Source organism: Rhinatrema bivittatum, chromosome 4 (assembly GCF_901001135.1).
Source record: "Rhinatrema bivittatum chromosome 4, aRhiBiv1.1, whole genome shotgun sequence".
In the NCBI taxonomy this organism is placed as follows: Eukaryota; Metazoa; Chordata; class Amphibia; order Gymnophiona; family Rhinatrematidae; genus Rhinatrema; species Rhinatrema bivittatum.
This window is the reverse complement of record NC_042618.1, coordinates 282,535,041-282,558,333: the sequence shown is the minus strand read 5'-3', so window position 1 is coordinate 282,558,333 and position 23,293 is coordinate 282,535,041. Positions and strand designations below refer to the sequence as shown.

At 46.3% G+C, this 23,293-nt stretch overlaps 1 protein-coding gene across 1 annotated transcript in view; it reads right to left on the bottom strand.

Moving 5' to 3' along the window:
* Positions 1-23,293, bottom strand: part of SOX5 (SRY-box transcription factor 5) — a 1,631,810-nt gene that overhangs the window by 1,093,342 nt on the left and 515,175 nt on the right. The window contains 1 exon segment of the mRNA XM_029600160.1: positions 12,027-12,095. Within this exon segment, the coding sequence (XP_029456020.1) occupies positions 12,027-12,095 (69 nt within the window).

Below are 23,293 nucleotides of genomic sequence, written 5' to 3'. Positions count from 1 at the left end.
CCCAATAATTCCCGAGCATGCATCAGGACAGATGCTAGAGGGCTGGCAACTACACAGCGAGACACCAGCGAGACAGAATGCAGGCAGGGTTCTTTGTCACAGACCATGGTGCAAACAATGGTAAGGCAATAACCGATGGGCGCTTTTAAGAAACATCCGATGTTTTTGCACACACTCTGCACCTGGTAGTGAAGTCAGATCTGGGCTTGGAGGCCAATGACAAAGAGAATGAATACCTGCATAGGTTAATACAAGAAGTGCAGGAACATAGCAGCACACTTCCACAGTAAGTGTCAAGGCGGGGCAGGTTAGCCGACAAAAGCAGACTGATTTGGATATGCCCTCACAAGCGTCTCATTCAAGACATTACCACCACCCGGTGGAATTTCACCTTTATGATGCTGGAGAGGTTAGTGGAGCTTGCAGACACACCTTCATGAACTTTCTGGTACAATGGACATAGGTGTGGCAGAATCCCTAGGGCATCATGATTGGTTAGTCATGAGTCAGCTGGTAAAAATCCTGCAGCCCTTCAAGGTTGTCACGGAGGAGCTGAGTTCCAGAAGTGCCACCTGGGCTGACATCATCCCTATAGTTAATTTCCTGGATGAACATTTGGAGGCCTTTAAACGGGAAGAGGGAATGACAGTTGAGGTGCTGCAGTGTCTGGACGTTTTGCAGCAGCAGGTGAAAGACAGATTAAGGCCTTTAACAGACGACCGCACATACATGCTCGCCTCAGTCTGTGATCCCGTGTGAAAGAGAAACTCGCCCTACAGTTCAATTGTCTGTCATTTGGTGAAGGAGCTACTGTTAGCAAAAGTCCGTGAACAAGAGCACCATAGGCGGAGACAGATTAGGCTTGAAGCAGAGGTGGGAAACAACAGGCACGTCAGAGAGTTGTGCTGCTAGCCCAGGCAGGAGCAGCACTGTGTCAGCGACAGATAGTACCTCTCCTCCACGTCAGAACGCCCAAGGCATGTTTGCCCATAAAGATTCATCAGTTGTGCAACGGGAGAGAGAGAAAAGCAGCTGGCATTAGTGACTCTGAGCCCGCCCAAGCAAAAGGAGACACCAGCACAGCTGTCAGTGAAATGGTATCTCTCAGAGCCGATAGAGAAAATGCAGACAGATCCGCTGGCATATTGGGCACACAAGGTCCACTGTCTGGCCACACCTAGCCAAAGTGGGCTCAAGCGATATCTGTCATGTCCACCAACCAGTGTGCCAGTGAACGTGTCTTTTCAATGACAGGGGATATCATGAGCCCTCACTGCTTCAGGCTGGCACCAGAGTTGATGGAAATGCTAGTGTTTTTTTTAAAGTAAACCTGCCTTTGCTTGGGTTTCCAAATTTTCCCTGTGAATGGTAAAGATGAATAAAAGCAATTCAAAGCCTTGCAGCAGCTCCAATTGCCTCCTATGCTCCAGATAATATAAGCACTGCAGCACATGTACCTGACATGAAACGCTGTGCCTGACCATCCACTGCCCTGTCTGTACGTCCCTACAAGGTCCTGACCTCAAACGCTGTGCCTGACCGTCAACTGTCCAGGCCTTATGTTCCTACAAGTGTTTGACCTTGATTGCTCTGCCTGTCCATCCAGGCCTTATGTCCCTAGGTGGGACTGACTTCTGTCCTCGACTGCTTTGCCTGTCAGTCCAGGCCTTATGTTCCTACAAGTGTTTGACCTCGATTGCTATGCCTGTCAGTCCAGGCCTTATGTTCCTGCAAGTGTTTGACCTCAATTGCTCTGCCTGTCCGTCCAGACCTTATGTCCCTAGGTGGGATTGACTTCTGTCCTCGATGCTCTGCCTGTCCATCCAGGCCTTATGTTCCTACAAGTGTTTGACCTCAATTGCTCTGCCTGTCCGTCCAGGCCTTATGTCCAGTCCCCTAATGGCTAAACCCTCGTTGCAAAGGGAAACCTCAGTCTCTGGCAATTAAAACTAGGACTCCTTCACAGCATTGATCCTTAAATAAAACAAAGAGTTTTCTTTAGTTTCAGGGCAGAGAAGAGAACTTCCTTCGTCTTGCTTATGAAGTCATGATCTGTTTGCAAATGATTTAATCCGAACAATTTGTACCATTATACACTCTAGTGGCCAATCCATTCCAAGCGAGTCCTTTCCTGCTCTTGGGAAAGGGAACTCTCCCCGGTGTTGCAGCCTATCTCTTAGGACCTGTTGACCCATGTTGAACCGCTGTTCACATGGCACCCTGCTCCCTGTTGCCACGCTTTGAAGGCTCGTGCTCCACTCTAGGGGCCAACCCATTCCAAGGAAGTCCTTTCCTGCTCTTGGGAAAGGGAACTCTCCCTGGTGTTGCAGCTTATCTCTTAGGACCTGTTTGACCAATGTTGAAACCGCTGTTCACATGGCACCCTGCTCCCTGTCGCCATGCTTTGAAGGCTCGTGCTCCACTCTAGGGGCCAACCCATTCCAAGGAAGTCCTTTCATGCTCTTGGGAAAGGGAACTCTCCCCTGTGTCGCATCCTATCTCTTAGGACCTGTTGACCCATGTTGAAACTGCTGTTTAGGGGTGAACCCATTCTCAGGGAGACCTTTCCTGCTCATAGGAAAGGGAAACTCCTCCCCGGGTGTAGGCTGCCTGTTTCTAACTGTCCCATGTAGAACCGCTGGTTGTGTTACATGGTAACCTCCTCCACCTCCGCATTGACAATTGTCGGATGTATATTCAAGTTTCATATCACCAAAATGCCAGGAAGAGTGCAGATGATAGCACATATCAAATCTTGATTCTTCTAAAGTAGACTTCATCTGTATGTACTCTTTTCTATCGGTGTTGCTAGGTGCCAAGCACACTTATTAAATACTTCTTCTTAGCTTCGAATAGTAAAGTTCTTCAAGCCTCTGTTTCTACTAAAACAACAGCTGGCATTTGGGATTTTACTTCACTGATGAAGACATTGTTATTAGTGTTTTACCTCCGGTCATTTCTTCCATTTTGAAATCAGCCTCTTTCTATGCCAAGCCAGTACTCGGACTGCTTTCTGGCCTACCTGTCTTTTGTCAAGGATATTCTCACACCCTGGGGATCCAGGGTTGTAGCCTACCTGTTTCTACCCTCCCGGACCCATATTGAACCACTGTGTTGTACATGGTAACCTCCTCCGCTTTGGCCTTGACAATTCTCGTTTGTATATTCAATTTTCATATCACCAAAATGCCAGGAAGACTGGGAGGGGGATCCGCCCCAACCCCGGTCCGACCGACCGTCCCGCCGGGTGGAATCCTCCGGGCGGACTGCACGGAACACACCCGTTTACCTCTTAATGCTTTCACGCCCTCTTGAACTCTCTCTTCAAAGTACTTTTCAACTTTCCCTTACGGTACTTGTCGACAATCGGTCTCGTGCCGGTATTTAGCCTTAGATGGAGTTTTAACCACCCGCTTTGGGCTGCACTCCCAAAAAGTTCTTCAAAGCCTCTGTTTCTACTAAAACAACAGCTGGCATTTGGGATTTTACTTCACTTGATGAAGACATTTTATTAGTGTTTTACCTCCAGTCATTTCTTCCATTTTGAAATCAGCCCTCTTTCTATGCCAAGCAGTACTCTGACTGCTTTCCGGCCTACCTGTATTTTGTCAAGGTTATTCTCACACTACACTCCCCTCGGGGTCCCGTTGTGTAGCCTGCCTGTATCTGCCCTCTGTCCCATGTTGAACCCCTGTTTAGGGTTGAAACCATTCTAGGGAGCCCTTTCCTGCTCATAGGAAAGGGAACTCTCCCCGGGTGTAACCTGCCTATTTCTAACCCTCTGAACCATGTTTGAAACCGCTGTTCCATTTTGAAATCAGCCTCTTCTATGCCAAGCAGTACTCTGACTGCTTTCCGGCCTACCTGTCTTTTGTCAAGGTTATTCTCACACTACAGTCCCTCGGGGTCCCGTGTGTAGCTTGCCTGTATCTGCCCTCTGTCCCATGTTGAACTGCTGTTTAGGGGCGAACCCATTCTAGGGAGCCCTTTCCTGCTTGTAGGAAAGGGAACTCTCCCCAGGTGTAGCCTGCCTGTTTCTACTGTCCCATGTTGAACCACTCTTTAGGGGCGAACCCATTCTATGGAGCCCTTTCCTGCTCATAGGAAAGGGAACTCTCCCCGGGTGTAGCCTGCCTGTTTCTACCCTCTGTCCCATGTTGAATCGCTGTTTAGGGACGAACCCATTCTAGGGAGCCCTTTCCTGCTCATAGGAAAGGGAACTCTCCCCAGGGCTCTTGTTTGAATATTTGCTACTACCACCAAAACTGGCACCCGCAGATGCTCCACTCCACCCAGGCATACTTCATCATGTTTCAGGTCCTAGCACTCGTGTTAGACTCCCTGGTCCCTGTTTCAAGATGGGTCGGGTGCACAGTATGCAGAGTTGACAGTTGCACCACATACTGAGCCTCATCTTGTCTTGCCTCCTTGTCTTTCCCTTATCAAACCACAGGGAACTGACTACCTCGCTCTGCCAGCCTGTCTTGCCCCTATCAACTTTCTGCCACTCTGCCTTGCTGCCAATCACCAGATGACTCACTCAACTCCTTGTGGTGTTATTGCCACTATCATGGTTTCCTCAGTGTGTTGGTGCTAGTCTTTCTGCTTACTATGTTTCCCCTTCATTGTGCTGTAGGATGTCAATGCCACTTGTTTTGCTGCTTTGCCTGTCGTGCTGCCTTTGAGGGTTCATGCATCTGTTATCGGTGCTCTCTATTGAAGCTGTGGTGTGTTTTTGACACTCTCACTGCACTCTTTGCCACTTCTGGTACCCCTTTGCACCTTTACAGTGCCTTAGGCTATTCATGCCACTTTGGTGCCACTTTGCCACAGTCTAAGTACCTTGGAGCTCTTGTGTTGTTGTGATGATTGCTCCCCAGAAGTTTCATCAAAATTGATAATAAAACCCCAATTCTGCAGCCAAAAATAGGCTGGAAATCCTTCCTCCATTGACTTTAATGAGAACCGGAAAACGAATTCACATATCAACGTATCGGGGGCGCCATACGTCCGAATGCAACGGAAATGACCCCCGACGAATACGTATCACGAATGCAACGAATATATTTTGGGCTGCACATCCCTAGATACCTTCAGGTTTACCCTAGATACCTTCAGGTTTACCCACTAATAAACAGTATAAAACCATCTAATAATCTTGTGAAACAATAAAAACACATATGATAATCTGAAGAAAGTACATTTTATTGTACCTGTTTTCCTCATTTACCTGAATTAACACATTGACTAGGCATCTACTCATTCTACCTCTGTAATAGTTTGACTCTGAAAAGAGGAATCTTTTAGGGATGTACTTTTATTTTAACGAAATGCATATTTTATAATACAAGTCCATTTTCAGTTCATTAAGAAAATTCTGAAATGTTCAGTTTTGTTTTTAAAAATAGGGACCCTCTGTCACTGTCCTCCTAGAGCTGAAATGGGGCCTTTCCTACCACAGGGTAGAAGAAAGCAGGAGTGATCTCCAGTTATTTCTGTCTCACTGGTTCCTGTTGCAAAATGTAACTGGCCAGCCTTGAGACCAGCACCATTTTATTGTACAGCCATATGCTTTATGGTCATGAATATTAACACTGGTCGCAGCAGAAAGAAAAATGTAAGGAGTGACTATGGAAAGCTCCTAACCCTTTCTATACTGAAGACCCCATGTAAGGGGTAATTGGAGGCCAGGGAGACCCTGGCCCAATTGAGAGGAAAAGTGGTGGAGGAGGTATCAGCTCACTTAAGGTACCAGAGGGAGGACCCAGGGTTGCTCTGTTTCAGTTCATGTTTGTTTGGAATATTGTTTTCATTGAATGTTTATTTTGAATTGAAAAAAAAACCTGAACTGAAATAAACATTAACAAAGCAAATCTCAACTAAAAAAATAAAGAACTGAAAAAATCTTTGCTGAGTACATCTCTAAACATTTTGGGGCCGATATTCAAAAAGAAGCTGAGCTCCTTAATTTAGGAAACTAGAGGGTCATTTATCAAGCCTTGACATTTTATCACAGGAGAGGAAAAATATTGCAGGAGGCATACTCTTCTCAATAAAATATCACAGCAATTTCACTGTGATATTTTTTAACGCGCAAAAAATCTTGATAAAAAATATCGCCATTAAATGGTGAATGGTGCATAATAATTGCCCCTCTCACCTGGGGCTTCCATCAGCTTAAAGGGTTAGGTGGCCCAAAAATGACCCCCCCCCCCCAAAAAAAAAAAGTACCTAAGTTCCCCCAAGGTCTTGTGTGATTACTGCCCACCCACCACTACCTTAGAGGTGGTGCAGGCCTAAAACATTAAACAAAAAGAAATAAAAGCTCACATAAATTACTAGTATCAGAGGGGCACAGGCCAGCCAGCACCATTTTGAATAGGGCATTGACTGGGCCTGGAGGTAGGGGGTGCTCCAGGCCTCCAGTACGCAACCAAGTGTTCTTTGAGATAGGAGGGGGTGAAGGGGTCCAGGCAGGGCCGGTGGAAGCACTCGGCGAACTAGGCCTAGGCCTAGGGCGCCAAGCATTAGGGTAAAAACAAATAAATTACTTTTTAACTGATTGCACATGTAATTTTTGGTAATGTGCCAGAATAGCACTTTCTCTATGCGGACCTCACAATGTACGAGATCAGCATGGAGGAAGTGGAAACCCATGGGGCCTGCACAGAGGAGGCAGCAGAATGGGCTTCAGTGCCAGTAGCAGCATTCGGCGCCTCCCCAATAGCCATGCGGTAGCAGTGACAGTGGCAGCAGAAGAATGAGAGAGGCTCAGAGGTTGCTGGCAAAAGAAGAGAGGGGGGGTCTGCCTTTAGTGCGAGCATGTGTATGAATTGCAGTCTGCTTGGTGGTGTATGTGTATGAATGCATGGGTGGCCTGCCTGAGGGTTGTGTCTGTGTGTGAGAATGAATGTGTGCGTGCCTGGGGGATGGTGAGGGAGTGGTGTGAAAATGAATGGGAGCCTGCCTGGGGGTCAGTGTGTGTCTGCGTTGTGTGTGTGTAGAATGACTGGAAGCTTGCCTGGGTTGTGTGTGGTTGTGTGAGAATGATTGAGAAGCTTGCCTGGGTTGTGTGTGTTTGTGTGTTATGTGAGGGAGCCAGTGAGAGTGAGAGCATGAGTGTGTATGAGAAATTCCAGGGGAGTAAGAGTTTGTGTGTGGGGGTTGTGTGAGGAGGGGGAGAGTGTCTTTTAGAGCCTGAGAGGTGTGTCGTGTCTGTGACAGCAAGAGGTTATGGGGGGTATCAGAGCATGGATGTGTATGTATGTGACAGTGTATGTGTGATAGAAAATGGACATGTGAGTATGTGTGAGAGGAGGAGAGGATACCTCCTAATCCTCGACAATATCAGGGGTGACTAGAAATCAAGAGCTCCCACGTAAGGACCGCAGGACTTTTAAAATCCTTATTAGTTTTAATTATTGGGTGTTATTTGATATATGTGCTGTTTTGAAATATTTTATTGTGTTTGGGAAATTGTAAAAATTTATCTGATTTAATTAATCAGAAATTTCTATTATCAGTAGTTTTAAAACATTTCTTTCATTAGTATGGTTTACTATTATAACTAATGCTTTATGTTTCTGATTTTATTTGTTTTATGAGGAATGGTGGTTCTGTTTTTCTATTGTTAATACACAGAGTCTGGCTTTCTTGGGGTTTTCCATTTCAGTTTTTGTCTAATTTGTGCTCCTTTATTTTGTATTCTGTATTTTGTTGAGGGTCTGTCTCTGCTCTGTGTGTGTGACCATGATGAGAGATTCTGCTAGCATTAGTGTCTGTATAGGGATCTATAGCAATTGGGTTTGTTTGTTCCTCAGTAGATGGTAGGGATGTGGCGCCATTTTGCAATACGGCAATATGGCAGGAGGTCGCTCCCAGACCCCCGCTGGACTTTGGCAAGTCTTGTGGGGTCAGGAGGCCCCCCCAAGCTGGCCAAAAGTCCCTGAAGGTCCAGCGGGGGTCCGGGAGCGATCTCCTGCGCTCGTGACGTCGGGGGACAGGAACCAAAATGGCGCCGGTGCCATTTCTATTAACGCACCCGTGGAAGATCACACCGGGACCCCCCCCACTGGACCCCAGGTAATTTAAGACATTTTGGGGGGGTTCGGGAGGGTGGGGGATTTATTTTAAAGGGTCGGGGTGGGTTTTAGGGTTGTTTTAGTGTGCCGGTTGAATGAGGCTATCAAATAATTTTAGTGTGAAACTGGCCAGCTTTTTAAAATTATGCAGAAGACCCTTTGGACTTTTTTATTAACACTTTTTTTTAAATAACCAGTTTTAAAGAAGGATCCATGCTATAGAGGTGGGTGTGATGAAGAAATATCATTTTGCCCCCCCCCCCCAAATTCTTCTGCCTAGAGACGCCACTGATTTTCTGTGACCTTAAGCATTAGTACAAGAAGGATTAAGGGGGGGATGCTGGAGAGGCACACAAATGCATTGGCCCCCGGGCGCCGGACACCCTTGGTACGCCACTGGGTGTGAGCCATATGGGGCCGCAAGCGGTGGCAAAGAGGAGTGGAGATTTGGCGGGCCGCAAGCAGTGTCCAACCTGCTCACGACCAGAAAACCACACAGTCGGCGGGCGTGATTGAGAATGAGGTAGGAGTCGGGGCCAAGACCGGGGGGTGGCGGCGCGACCTGGGGGGGGGGGGGGGGGGCGCAAGGGAGAGAAGGCTTGCCTAGGGCACCAAATCCCCTTGCACACCGGCCCTGGGTCCAGGGTACTTCCTTAGACCACTAGAACTTTTCTCTTGGGAAGAGGAAAGGGAGTTGGAATAGGTGGGAAAGAGGGGGTCCACTAAACCCCCAAAGATTATGAGGTAGATCTTAAAAAGGTACACGTGCGCGTACTTTTGTTCGTGCAACCGGCGCAAACAAAATTACGCAGGATTTTATAAGATGCGCGCATAGCCGCACGTATCTTATAAAATCCGGGGTCTGCGCGTGCAAGGCTGCGCAAAATCGGCAGCCTGCGTGCGCCGAACCGTGCAGCCTGCCCCCGTTCCCTCCCATGTCCCCCCACCTTCCCCTCCCTTCCGCTATCTAACCCACCCCCTAGCCCTACCTAAATCCCCCCCTACCTGTGTTGTGCAAGTTACGCCTGCTTGAGGCAGGCGTAACTTGCGCGTGCCACCTCGGCCACAGTGCCGGGGGACTCAGGACCACCCTCCTGGCCCGCCCCCAACCGTCGCCATGCCCCCGGGACCCACCCTGGACCACCCCTGACCCCGGACATGCCCCCGGATACACCCCCCAGCCTGCAGACATGCCCCCGGACACGCCCCCCTCCCGCCCTTTTATGAAGCCCCTGGGACATACGTGCATCCCGGGGCTTTGCGCGCGTCTGCGGCCTTTGCAAAAATAGGCGTGCCGGCATACGAGTGCCCTGCGCACGTAAATCAGCAGGATTACACGCGCAGGGCTTTAAAATCTACCCCTATGGCTTTTGTTGGGGGCAATGACAGGAGGGTTCTGTTTACTGGGGTGTTTTCTTTGCTAGGAGGCTCTGGGGAACAGAGGGGTAATTTTGCATCTAATGGGAGGGGTTTGGTAGTAGGTGGGCCATCCCTGCATGAATTTTTATTCTTCTTCAAGATTTTGGGTCTATGCCGTTTCAAAGGCAGTGCAGTAATGCAAGACCCCGAGGGATTTCTTCTTGGAGGGAAGTAGTTATTTTGCACTGATTGGCCTTTTAAGAGGCATCCCGGCAAAATTCAGAATGTGTATTAGCAACCTGCGGTCCCCAGGAAAAAAAAAACGTCTCCTCCAATTGCGTTAGAATAGCGATGCTGTTTTGTTTTTTTTGTACGTCAGCCATATTATTGTATCTAAAGTAAATTGACTAATAATTAGCTGTTTTGCATGTATTACTTAAGTTTATGCATGCAAAGCAGCTAATAAATATAGGGGGAGGAATTATTTTAAATTTACGCTCAATATTGCGTGCTGTTGCTGCAATATGGTGATAACATGCAATAAACAGCATTTAAATGCTGTTTAATGCATGTCATCACCATTTTGCAGCATAGTAAATGTGCTCCTAAGTTAGATTTGTTTTTATCTTTCAATTTAGGAATCTACATTTTTGGCTGAATATTCAATTTAAGAGCCTAAAATGTAGGGTTTAAATTTAAATGTGCTATTGATTTGCCTAGAATTAAAAACCTAAGGCCTAGATTTATCATTCATCATTCACTGTTAAATTTACTGCACCCATGCACACTGCAGTACCAACCAAACAAAGTTTTATCACATTTTGGGAATTGGGCTGCAAGAGAGAAAGAGAGAAAGAGAGAGAGAGAGAGACTGTGTGGAATATCACATATAAGTAAACTATTATTTATACCACTGTAAGAGGGGCCACTAGTAACTTGGGGTGAAGGTTTGGGGGTTGAGCTAGGATTTAGTGGCAGTTTTACAATCACATTCAGAGGTACCTATATGAACATCAAACTAGATAGAGAGTACATTGTACAAATCTAATCTTTTTGTACTATTCCATCACCTCCAAATCACATAAAATCTTCACTAATGGCAACTGTGCAATTCGTACCTCTGGCTGTGCATGTAAAACTGCCCCTAAAATCTAGCTGACCCACAAATCCTCACCCCAAGTTCAAAAATACCCCCTCTTACATTGGTATAAATAAATAGTTGACTATAATATGAGCTTTAGGGGTGTGCATTCGTTTTGAACTTAAATGTAAAACGCAACTTTTTTTTTTTTAACTTAAAAAAGTGATGAGGCGAAAACGATCGGATTTCCAACTTATTCAACATAGCTTATGTTGAATACGTTGGAAATCGCGATTGTTGATCCTAAATAAAAATTTAAACCCCTCACCCTCCTTAATCCCCCCCCCCCCTCAAGACTTACCACAACTCCCTGGTGATCCAGCGGGGAGTCAGGACGTCATTTCTGAACTCCTTTGCGAGGAGCACGTGACGTCGGCGTCACGTGATTCCCCGCGGGTTCGCTCCGGGACCCTCGTTGGGCCCAAAAGGAACTTTTGGCCAGCTTGGGGGGGCCTGGGGGGTCAGGAGGCCCCCCCAAGCTGGGGGGGGTCAGGAGGCCCCCCCCCCAAGCTGGCCAAAAGTTCCTTTTGGGCCCAACGAGGGTCCCCGGAGCGAACCCGCGGGGAATCACGTGACGCCGCGTCACTCCGACGTGGGCGCCGACATCACGTGCTCCTCGCAAAGGAGTTCAGAAATGGCGTCCTGACTCCCCGCTGGATCACCAGGGAGTTGTGGTAAGTCTTGGGGGGGGGATTAAGGAGGGTGAGGGGTTTAAATTTTTATTTGCACGTATGGACATAGACTCAACTTATGGAATTCTCCATATGTCCATATTGACCGCAAATGGGACCCCCTTTCGACTTATGGACTTATGAACATAAACTTTTGCTCTGCACATCCCTAATGAGCTTCCATACAGGCTCTCTCTCTCTCCCAAACTGTAATTTGTGTAGAAAAAAACATTTTTGGCCAATAACGCACAGCTAATGCAGGCACAATGCACAGAAAAGAGGTGTAGTTGTTTCTGGCATTAAAACCTGCATTACTCTATTGCACACTATGCTAACCAACCCTCATTTCCATTAACTCCACCTAACTCATTTCCATTAACTCCCACTTGAATACAATTTCTAAATTTGCATATGCATTTTGTGATGCAGTATTTTTTGCATGCATTATGGCATTATTGCCTGCATTAGAACACTAGCATATGCGATAAGGCCCTAACATGATTTGATAAATTACCCTCTAAGTAAGGTGTCTAGAACTGAAAATCAATGCAAAGCACCTAACTTTATTTTGCCACCTTAACTCAGCCCTTGTAATAACCCACTTTTTAGGCTTCTAAATATAGATGCCTAGTGAAATTAGAAGCCTAAATTTAGGCACTTAACCCTCATGCCTAATTCCCAGGCTAAATCCTTTAAAAATCAGCCTCTTTAAGATTAGTAGTGTAAGCACTGAGTAGAGAATAAAGAGGAAGTATATTGGTTAAGATTTCTGACCTGGATCTGTTGCTGAAGAAGGTTGATTTTGTGTTGCTGCTGTAACAACTGCTGCTGTTGTCTTGCAATCTGTGAAAACATTTCCCATTAGAACTCAAAGCCCTTTATTTCCTGAAAAAAAGTTTAGATTAATTTCAAGACAGTACCCATCACACAATCAAATGTTCTCTGCTCCAACCTAGTCTAGTCTCTGAGATTTTCATATGTTCTCCCTCCCTCCTCAATCTTTCCAATTGATCTTCAGCTGGAGAATACTTGATTAAAGAGCCATAGTATGGTCAGCTTTCTGTACCTCAGGAAATTTCTTCAAGCTGGACCATAACATCTAAAAGCTGTACAGTGAATAATTGCCAGTCTAGACCCCAACGATGGCAACCCCAATAAGAATTGCTGCAATGACCTCAACACCCTAACAAGCTCACATCAAGTCAATACTTTAGCCATATATTTTGATAATCTTGATATAAACACTTAAAGGGGAATACTCAAAAATGCCATTTAGATGGATAGCTTGTGAGATATCTGGCTAAATGGATTTGAATATTGATCCCTCAGGAACTTAAAACTGAATTCTGGCCTATACTGGTAACCAATTAAGATGCATCAAGACTGGAGTAATGTGATTGTGCTTCTTTGCTTCTACTAATATCCTTATGGCTGTATTTTGAATTGAGTAGAATTACTTAAGACTGATTCCCAGCCACTCATGATAAAGTAAATTACAATAGTTAAGCCAACAGGTGCAGTGGAGATATGATACAGACCTTCAGATACCTGAAAGGTTTTAATGATGTACAAACTTCAAACCTTTTCAATTGGAAAGAAATCAGTAGACTTAGGGGTCATGAAATGAAACTCCAGGGGAAACGACTCAGAACCAATGTCAGGAAATATTTCTTCACAAAGAGGGTGTTGAATGCCATAAATGCCCTTCCAGAAGAGGTGGTAAAGATGAAAAAGTGTCCTTTTCTGCTGTATTTACTATTTTCGTGCTCCACGAATGTTGGTATAGTAAAACTTCTTAAATAAATAAATAAATAAATATATCAGCTGGTACTACTGTTTCTAAATCTTTATAGGATAAACAAGGGCACAGTTGCTTGATCTGTCACAAACAGCAGAAGAAAGTAATGATATGCAGAGGCACATTTTTCATCATTTATTCATTTTGTAGTTAAGGAGTAGTAGTAGGTATCAGTCATTCATTTTATTCTTTTCAGATAAAATAATTACTTGATTTATTTGCATTCTTTGATCATTAATTTCCCATTAAAGTCAATGGGGGAGGAATCACGTGATGTGGTGATTTCAGCGGGACGTGCACAGACCGAGCTCCAATCTTCTCTCCGCTATTATTGCAAGGGTGATCTTGTTTTCGACCATTTTTTGTGATTAACACCACGAGAGGTCACCCACTAGCTCGGAACCCTTACCCACCCCCAAATTGGAACATGTCGATGAAATTACAGAGGAAGGAGAAAGAAAAGGTGAAACTGGCTGAACCTAAAATGGCGCCGACATCCCCCGATATCCTGGAGAACATGGGAGATGAATCAATCGAGGAAAACATTTCACAGGCGGTAATTGTTGATCTTGATGCCTGATTACATCTGATCTCGAAGCAGATTGCGGAGGTCCGATCCTCGATCTTGGAAATTGAGAACCGGGTCGAGCGGGTTGAAGGCCTCACCACCCTTGTGGAGTAAGATATTGGCACATTGGAGAGACGTGTCCTGGAACTGGAGAAAACCGCAAAGGCACAAGAAGACAAGTTGGATGAATATGAAAACAGAGCCAGACGGAACAATTTAAGATTTGTCGGCTTTCCCGAGTCCATAAACAAGGCGGACCTTCTGAACACCTTGGAGAAATGGTTAGTGACGCAGATACCAGACTTGCAGACCTCGATCAAGGGGATAGCATCACCTGGAACCAAGAGTGCTGGACGGCGGGTCACAAAGGTCATGAGTGGAAATCACTCGTATATTGAATTACACTCATAAAATGAATATTCTGTGCCACTATGGTAGCGATAAAGAACTTAAATATGATAACAAAAAAAATCTTAATTTTTCAAGATTTTTCTGCCCGTGTATCTGGACTTCACAAGGCATTTACTCCAGTATCCTCAGACCTAGTCGTGAAGAAAGTGCGATTCTCTTTGCTGTATCCAGCAAAATTGAAAGTATGGCATCAAGGCATGCTACAAACCTTTGAGAATGTGACATTGGCCCAAGAGTTTGTTTCCTCAATTTCGCAGATGCCATATAGCCAAGATGGATGACTTACCTCTACAATCCACTTTGTGGGGTGGGTTAGGATTTTATTTGTTTGCTACCTATTGTGAGCACCCTTTGCTGTTTGGGGCCAAGGTATGGAATGTCAAGTTCTTACAGTTGGGAGAGAATGGGTTCCCTTGACTTTGAGTATCTATTCTTTTTGTTTTTCTTTTCTTTTCTTTCCTGCTTTTTGCATATATGAAGAAATATGTGGACAGATTTTTCATAGGAAAGTCAGCTTATTGTTTCTGGGCGGTGAGCCCTTTTTGCTTTTTTTTAAGTGCTTTTCAATGTACCGCTTCATTTTATTTAGTGATCCAATGCTCAAAATTTCTTAGAACTTGAAGGGCAGAGTATGATATCTGGTGGATTGTGTCTTTATTCTTGCTATTCATAGCGATTTCTAGTGGGTTTTTTCCTGGTTCTTTCTACGATGGAGAGAAGACTGAGCACATCAAAGTAGATGACTCCCAGTCCCCTAAGTGGGGCATTAACAACCAGAAGAGAGGTTAATCTGAGCTCCCTCCGGGGATTTTGGGTGGGCGTGGTAGGGGGTAGAGGGGTGGGGGTGGGGATAGGATGGGGCACGGGGGCTGCAATGTCAAACTAGGATATGTATGTATGTTATTATATTGTGTTTCAATCACAGCCTTATACCCGTATACTACTGTATTCCAGTGTACCTTAAATGTGTACCCACAAAATCAACCCAATCGTATCACTGGTAAATATATTTCAACTTAACAGCCAAGAGAAGATACATGGATGATGCAAAATCGCAGCACTGAAGTTGGGAAGCAAGTCTAGGAGATAGATACAGAAGGAAATCCCCCTGAAGCAGAACTTGTGGTTCGAAACACGCACGTGTCGGGTGACTAACCAAGATTGGAACAGATAAGTAGTGATTGTTCCTCTCGTATCCTTTGAGTTCAAGTTGCGAAAGTGATGTGGATTATTGAATAATTGGACTGACATGGGGAAGTTTTAATATACAAAAAGAAAATCTTAAAAAATGTTATAATTAAAGTAAAGTGGCCTCGTACCTAATTAGGAGTCTGTGGGATTTTACAGACCCTGAGAGTGAGGGGCCTACATATAATACTTGGCATAAACCTGTTAAGTTGAAATATATTTACCAGTGATACAATTGGGTTGATTATATTGTGTTTTCCATGTGTGGAGAGACAAGGGCAGAGGGACATACAAGGTACTTCGGGGTATGGCAGCGGAGACAGAGATGGGTTAGGTGGCTGGAGGGGGGATGGATTATGATGACCTTTGTTCAATGTGCTGTACATATCTATGGCATGGAATGTAACAACGTGGAATGTGTCAGGTCTGGGGGACACCTATAAAGCGGGAAAAAGTATTGTTCAGACTTCATAAGCTTCAGGCCAAAGTCATATTTTTACAAGAGACACCCCTTACCCAAAGGGAAGCTGCAAAATTGCGAAAGAAAGGGATAGGACAAATGTACTCAGTAGAAGGAACCACCAAAAGCTGTGGGGTTGTGATTCTAATTCATCAGTCCTTAGATTTTAAATTACATTCTAAGATTGAAGACCCTGGCGGGACATTTTTAATTCTGAAGGGGATTTTGATGGGGATAAATTTGATTTTAATCTCTGCCTATGCCCCGAATCATTACGACCATTCATTTTTTGTTAATCTGATAACACAGGTCACACAGTTGGATGACTGCCCTATCATTCTTGGGGGCGACCTCAATTGTATAGTTGACCAAATTTTGATCGCACACCTTACAAAAGTGGCCATCCTATGAGCGACAATAAAGGTCCGGGGTTAGTAGGTAAGCAATTGAAATTGGTAGACCTTTGGAGACCTTTGCATCCAGAGGCTAGAGAATATACACACTTGGCTCATGCTCATAATACCTGGCCCGGATAGATTATTTATTGGTATCAGAAAGTCTACTCTCTTGTTTTGCAATGGTCACCATAGAAGATTTGGGAATATCGGACCATTCCTCTGTCCAAGCATGGATGGTAACAGTGCCTCCCTCTGGAGGGACCCAATGGTGCCTGCCTATCTCCTTATATTCAGATACTGAGTTCCCGGCTTATTTACGGAACAAGTGGGCAGAATATTTAAGCCATAATGAACAACACCTTATCCAACGGGTCTTGTTCTGGGAAACAGCCAAGGCAGTGTTGAGAGGTAATGTAATTAGCTATGTTAGTTTTAAGAAGAAGAAAACTGATAAGGAATTACTATGGCTCCATAAGGTTATGCGAGATATCAAGAGAAGGCTTACAGGGAAGCGGGATGACCCACTGCTAGGGCAGTTTAAATCCATTCAATTGGCTATTAATAATTTGCTCCATGAGAGAGCTAACAAGTCCTTATAATGGTATAAGTTCCGTATGTTTCACCAAGCAAATAAATCGGGAAGGATGCTGGCCCGACTACTTAAGAGTCAGGTCCCACACAAGTTCATTGCTGCTATACAACATTTTTCAGGGGAGGTTAAAATGGGGTCGGCTGATATAGCTAATATTTTTTCTCTATATTATAAAACTTTATATTCCTCCGACCACCCGACCCCAGAAAGTATAACGGGTTTCTTAGACAGTGTTGGGTGCCCGGGTATAACGGAAGAACAATGCTTTTTTTAAATCGAGCCCTCTCCACAGTAGAAGTGTTGGACACCATCATGTCACTACCGGCACAAAAGGCGCCTGGCCCTGATGGCTTGGATTATCTTTATTATAAATCATTAGCCCAGGAGGTGTCCAACTCCTTATGTAAAGTGTTCACAGCAATGTGTGTGATGGGGCATATGCCTAACTTGATGAAATCGGCAACCACAGTGGTACTCCCTAAGCCTGGGCGAGACCCAGTGCTTATGTCATCCTACAGACCTATCTCTCTATTAAACTTAGATATTAAAATATATGCAAAAATATTAGCAAATCGTCTGAAAAGCATTATTCCCTAGGGATGTACAGAGCAAAAGTTTAAGTTCATATGTCCATAAGTCGAAAGGGGGTCCCATTTGCGGTCAATATGGACATATAGAGAATTCCATAAGTTGAGTCTATGTCCATATGTGCAAATAAAAATTTAAGCCCCTCACCCTCCTTAATCCCCCCCAAGACTTACCAAAACTCCCTGGTGGTCCAGCGGGGTCAGGACGCCATTTCTGACCTCCTTTGCAAGGAGCACGTGACATCGGCGTCACGTCGGAGTGACGCGGCGTCACGTGATTCCCCGCGCAATCGCTCCGGGGGACCCTCGTTCGACCCAAAAGGAACTTTTGGCCAGCTATGTTGAATAAGTTGGAAATCCGATCGTTTTCGCCTCATCACTTTTTTAAGTTAAGAAAAAAAAAATAAGTAGCGTTTTACATTTAAGTTCAAAACGAATGCACACCCCTATTATTCCCCATATAATATCCTGGGACCAGTTTGGTTTTGTCCAGGGGCGTAGGTCAACGGTCAATCTTCATAAAGTTCTGAGTGCTATATAGAATCTTGCCATCGACGACCAGTCCCTGATCCCATACTGGTTGCCTGTGATGCAGAAAAGGTATTCGACCGGGTGGAGTGGGCCTTTTTGAAAGAGGTGCTTATTTGATTTGGGATCACTGGTCCAGTGTTTGAATACATCACCCTGCTCTACACCAATCCCACTGCTAGAATTCTTGTAAATGGTACTTTATCTGAGGAATTTTCTCTATGTAGAGGGACACGACAGGGATGCCCTCTGTCCCCACTTTTATTTATTCTATCCATGGAACCATTGGCTATTGCCTTGAATAGGGGGCTATTGCCTGGAATAGGGGGCATCCCAGTTGGTGCTCTGCAATATAAAACATTGCTATTTGCAGATGACCTCTTGTTGCTGATGTCCAAGGCTCGCATTGCTCTTCCTTTAGCCTTACAACATTTTCAGGATTACCAGGAGGCATCCGGTTTTAAACTTAACCCGGACAAAACTGAAGCACTTGATTTGGCAGGCGACCTGGCTTGTAGTTGGCCTTCCTTCCCAGTCAAATGGGCTGAGGATAAGATTAAGTACCTTGGAATTCAAATTCATAGGGAAAGTTCCAAATGTTATTCTATAAATATAAATCCTATCTTAGATAAAATCCAAGCAAAATTGGAGGCCTGTAGGTATTTTCCTCTATCGTTACATGGCAGGATAGCTGTCATAAAAATGACAATAGCACCAAAACTGCTATATATTCTCTCCATACTTCCCATCTTCATACTCCGTAAAGACCTAAGGCGTATACAGCACATTTTCCTATTCTTCTTATGGAGGGGGAAGCAGACTAGGATAGCTTACACCACTCTGGCGGCCCCCAAAGAGAAAGAAGGGTTCAATTTGCCGGATTTTAAACTATATGGGTGGGCCGCTATTTTACGTTTCTTGGGTGACTGGTTATATGGTACTTCTGACTTCACAGACTCGTGCTTGATTAGGGAACTTTGTGCACCGGTAGATTCCAGGTTGGTCCAGCATTTAACGAGGAGGGAGCTTAAATCCTTAGGTATCAAGGCACAGTTGGTGGTTACCATGAGACGAACATGGATTGAGATTCGACAACTGCTACACTTACATACGGGCCGATACGACGGAGTGCACTGTTAACCTGCCATTGGACACGCGTTTTCCCTTACCCCTTATTCAGTAAGGGGCAGAAAACGCACGTCCAACCCGCCGAAACCAATAGCGCTCTCAACATGCAAATGCATGTTGATGGCCCTATTAGGTATTCCTGCGCGATTCAGTAAGTAAAATGTGCAGCCAAGCCACACATTTTACTTTCAGAAATTAGCGCCTATCCAAAGGTAGGCGCTAATTTCTTCGGGCACCGGGAAAGTGCACAGAAAAGCAGTAAAAATTGCTTTTCTGTGCACCCTCTGACTTAATATCATGGCGATATTAAGTCAGAGGTCCCGAAGAGTAAAAAAAAAAAAGAAAAAAAAATGTGAAGTTGGCCGGCGGCTGTCCGGTCGAAAACTGGACACTCAATTTTGCCGGCGTCTGGTTTCCGAGCCCGTGGCTGTCAGCGGTCTCGAGAACTGACGCTGGCAAAATTGAGCGTTGGCTGTCAAACCCGCTGACAGTCGCCGCTCCAGGCCAAAAGGAGGCGCTAGGGACGCGCTAGTGTCCCTAGTGCCTCCTTTCGCCCGTTTCTATCGCCGGGCCTCATTTAAATACCGTATTGCGCGCACAGGCAAGTGGCCAGTGCGCGCACCGGAAGAGCAGGCATTCGCCTGCTCTCCCACGAACTTTACTGAATCGGCCCGATACTCAGGTATCTATGCAATACCCGCTGTGTTAGAATCCAAAGGTCCATTTTCTTGATCAGATTTCTTGAGGATTTACCCCTCCAGTTGTAGAATGGACCCTGGGAACATTTTTAGAATCTAACCAGGGGACTCCCCAGTCCTTCGTATGGATGCAGGAGCACCTGGGACTCTTGGGGACAATTTTTTTTGGGATATACGCAATTATGGTCCTTTGTGACCAGTTTTTTGAAGGGGTCTACCTGCCCTTTGGTGAATTCTTCATACTTGATTCTCCTTAAGTTGTTTCATGGGAAACAAGGTTCACTATCTCTACTATATAAATATTGTCAAAATGCAACCAAATTTATTGTTCCCTGTACTTACTCGGATCAGTCCAGACTGCTGGGGTTATGCCTCCCTTCCAGCAGGTGGAGTTAGAGAACAAACTGAAAAAGGCACCCCCTGATAACCCAGTGTGCCATCTGTGATCATTCAGTATTTCTCTGACTCCAGCAGGTGGAAGATAGCATAACCTGCGGTCCTGGTCTTACTAAATTAATTCATAATTATTCAAGAGTAATTTCTTTCTGTCCTTTGGTGGCCTAATGACTAGATGAACAGGGTAGTGAGTATAAAAAAAAAATAGAGAAACATTTGTATAAGGTACAGTTTGGGAGTTTGGATTCTCCTATTTGCTTGCAGGATACCTTCTCAATGCAGGCATAGCTGAGCCTTTTGGTGTTTTCAGCTTATATTTTCTGGAGAATCAGTGGCAGCCCGGTGAAGTGGGAGATTTACCTGTGGGCCGGTCCCTCTCTAAACTACAGAGAAGTTTCATTCCTCTGTGTTTCAGGGACATTTTCATTCTCCTGCTTGTTTAAAAAAAAAAAAAAAAAAGAGACAGCCTGCTTTATTTCCCAGGCCTCCAGAAGGGGTGGACTTCTACCCAGGCAGCTTATTTTTTCACGGCACTATCTGCCATGCCGCGGGGAGTGCAGTGCTTGGCATGTGGATAGTCGGCAGCCCAACTCTCCCGCGACGGATTATGTTCGCGATGCTTACCTGGGGGTGAGGGCTCTTCTCAGCTGCCTCTGGCAGGCAACAGATCTCTGCCGCGGCCGCAGGGGGTTGCCAAATGGGGGCTGGATGTTTCCTGTCAGCCGGCTCCGTCTCCGCGAAGCGCGGGAACGGTGGCCATTTTGAGTGATTCTCACTCAGAGGATGTTCAAGGCTCCGGTGGGGGAGACTTTCCTCCGCCTCTTCATTTAAGCCTTGTAGCACCCCCCAATAACTCATGCGAGCCTCCGCCTCCTCCCTCTTCCTCCTCTCCTACAGGGGGGGGGCTTAAAGAGACAGCACCCTTTTTCCTCACAGTTTGTGCTGCTCTTACACAAGGCTTATATGGAAGCAGAGGCTGATTTTACATAGCAACCTCCGCCTTCCAAGAGACCCAGGCTTGCTGAACCTCAGGAGGCACCTTGGGCTCTGGTACCTTGCCCGGTCCCTGATGCAGGGATGCTGCTGGATCTGTTGACTGACCCCACGTCCCAGGACCCAGATCAGGATTTGGGAAATGATGTAGATTCTGCCACTCCGGTTGAAGGTGATGATCCGTGAGTGCTTCAAATGTTTAGGAGGGAGGATCTGGATCCTCTAATTCCACATGTGCTTACGGAGCTGGATTTGCCAGTCCCACAGTCAGTGGTGGATTGGCAACCGGGGGATCCGGTGTTGTCCGGTCTTTGCGCTCTGCCTAGATCTTTTCCTTTCCATCCAAACCTCTTGCAGCTTATGACTTGGGACGTTCCTGAAGCCACTCTTTGCGTTAGCAGAGCCATGGAGAAGCTCTACCCGCTCCCAGATGAATATTTGGACCTCCTTAAGATTCCTAAGGTAGATTCAGTCGTGGCGACCGTTGCCAAGCACACTACCATTCCAGTGACCATTCTGGTGATGGGTGGCACGGCCCTCAAAGATCTGCAAGACAGGAAGCTTGAGATCCTTCTTAAAAGAATTTTTGAAGTATCGGCTCTCGGAGTTAGGGCGGCAGTCTGCAGTAGTTTCATGCAGAGAGCCACCCTCCGATGGATTCAGCAGCTGCTTATGGCACAAGAGCTACCCCCGGCAGAGGCGGAACAGGCAGACCGCCTGGAAGCAGCCGTCTCTTATATGCCGGATGCTCTGTATTATCTCTTACGGACCTCCTCCCGAGCAATGTCATCCGCGGTGGCAGCGAGGAGATTACTTTGGCTGCGCCATTGGTCAGCAGATGCTTCCTCCAAGTCTCAATTGGGATCCTTCCCTTTTAAAGGCAAGCTTTTATTTGGAGATGATCTGGAACAGCTTATCAAGGATTTGGGGGAGAATAGGTATTCAAATTGCCGGAGATTCGCCCTGGAAGCCAGAGACCCCCCCAGGAGGAGCCCGTAAGGGCCCGGCCACTGGGACTTAGGTGAATCTTCTGGGCCAGCGGACGCCAAGTGCCAGGGGAGCTGCAAAGCCCAAAGACGAAGTCGTGGACAGAGCCAGGTCGGAGCCAGAGGTCAGAGGTAGCCATGCCAGGGAAGAACCTGAAGTCGGAGTCGTGGGCAGAGCCGGGGCAGAGCCAGAGGTCGAAGGAAGCCAAGCCAGGGACTGAAGCTGGAGACGAAGTCGTAGACAAAGCCGGGTCGGAATCAGAGGTCAGAAGCCAATACCAAAACCAAAGGACGAAGGTGGAAGACTAGTCAGGAGTCAGGCCAGGTCAAGACAGAGAGCAACCAGGAGAACGCAACAACTGAAGATCAGGAAACCTGAGGAACCTCATTGCAAGACACTGGAGAGGTCTAGGTGCAGGGTAATTATACCCTGAGGCATCTGACGTCATCCTCCAGCGATTCCTGGTTCTCCTGCACTGGCCCCTTTAAGAGGCAATCCCCCGCACGCGCACCTGGGGGGCGGGGCCAGTGACAGGAGTTGGCGGCGTCTCTCACGCCGCAGAGAAGCCGTGGCAGGCTGCGAGATGGGCCCCGGGGATCGAGGAGGCTGTCGTGCGGGCCGGGCCAGCCCCGAGGTAGGAGGAGGGACCGGGGCATGGCCCGGTCCCGTAACAGTACCCCCTCCCCTACGTCCCCTCCCTGGAGGCTTGGGTTTCCCTGGGTGGTCGATGTGGAACTGGTGGAGGAGGTTCTTATCCAAAATATTGGAGGATGGTTCCCAGGAGTTTTCCTCAGGGCCATATCCTTTCCATGAGAGAAGGTACTCCCACCAGTGGCGATGAAACCGGAAGTCCAGAACCTCTCTTACAGTATAGATGCCGTCATCCTCAGCTTTGGTGGTAGTAGGCACCGGAGGTTTGTCATGAAAGGAGGAGAGCACCAGCGGTTTAAGCAGGGATACTTGGAATACGTTATGGATCCATAAAGTGGAGGGTAATCGTAGACGGTAGGACACAGCCCCTACCCGCTCCAGGACTGTAAATGGGCCAATATACTTGGGAGCCAAGCGCATAGATGGGATCTGTAGGTGAATGTTCTTGGTACTTAACCAAACTTTACTTCCTGGGAGGAAGACCGGAGCCGGCCATCATAGCCGGTTGGCATATTTTTTTGCTTTGGCAGAGGCAAGTCGGATCTTCTCCTGGGTAGACGTCCATAGGGAGCGCAGCTGCTGGGCGGTAAGCTGAACTGCCGGAGAGGAGACTGACAGAGGCAAAGGCAATGGAGGCCTGGGGCTCTTCCCATAGACG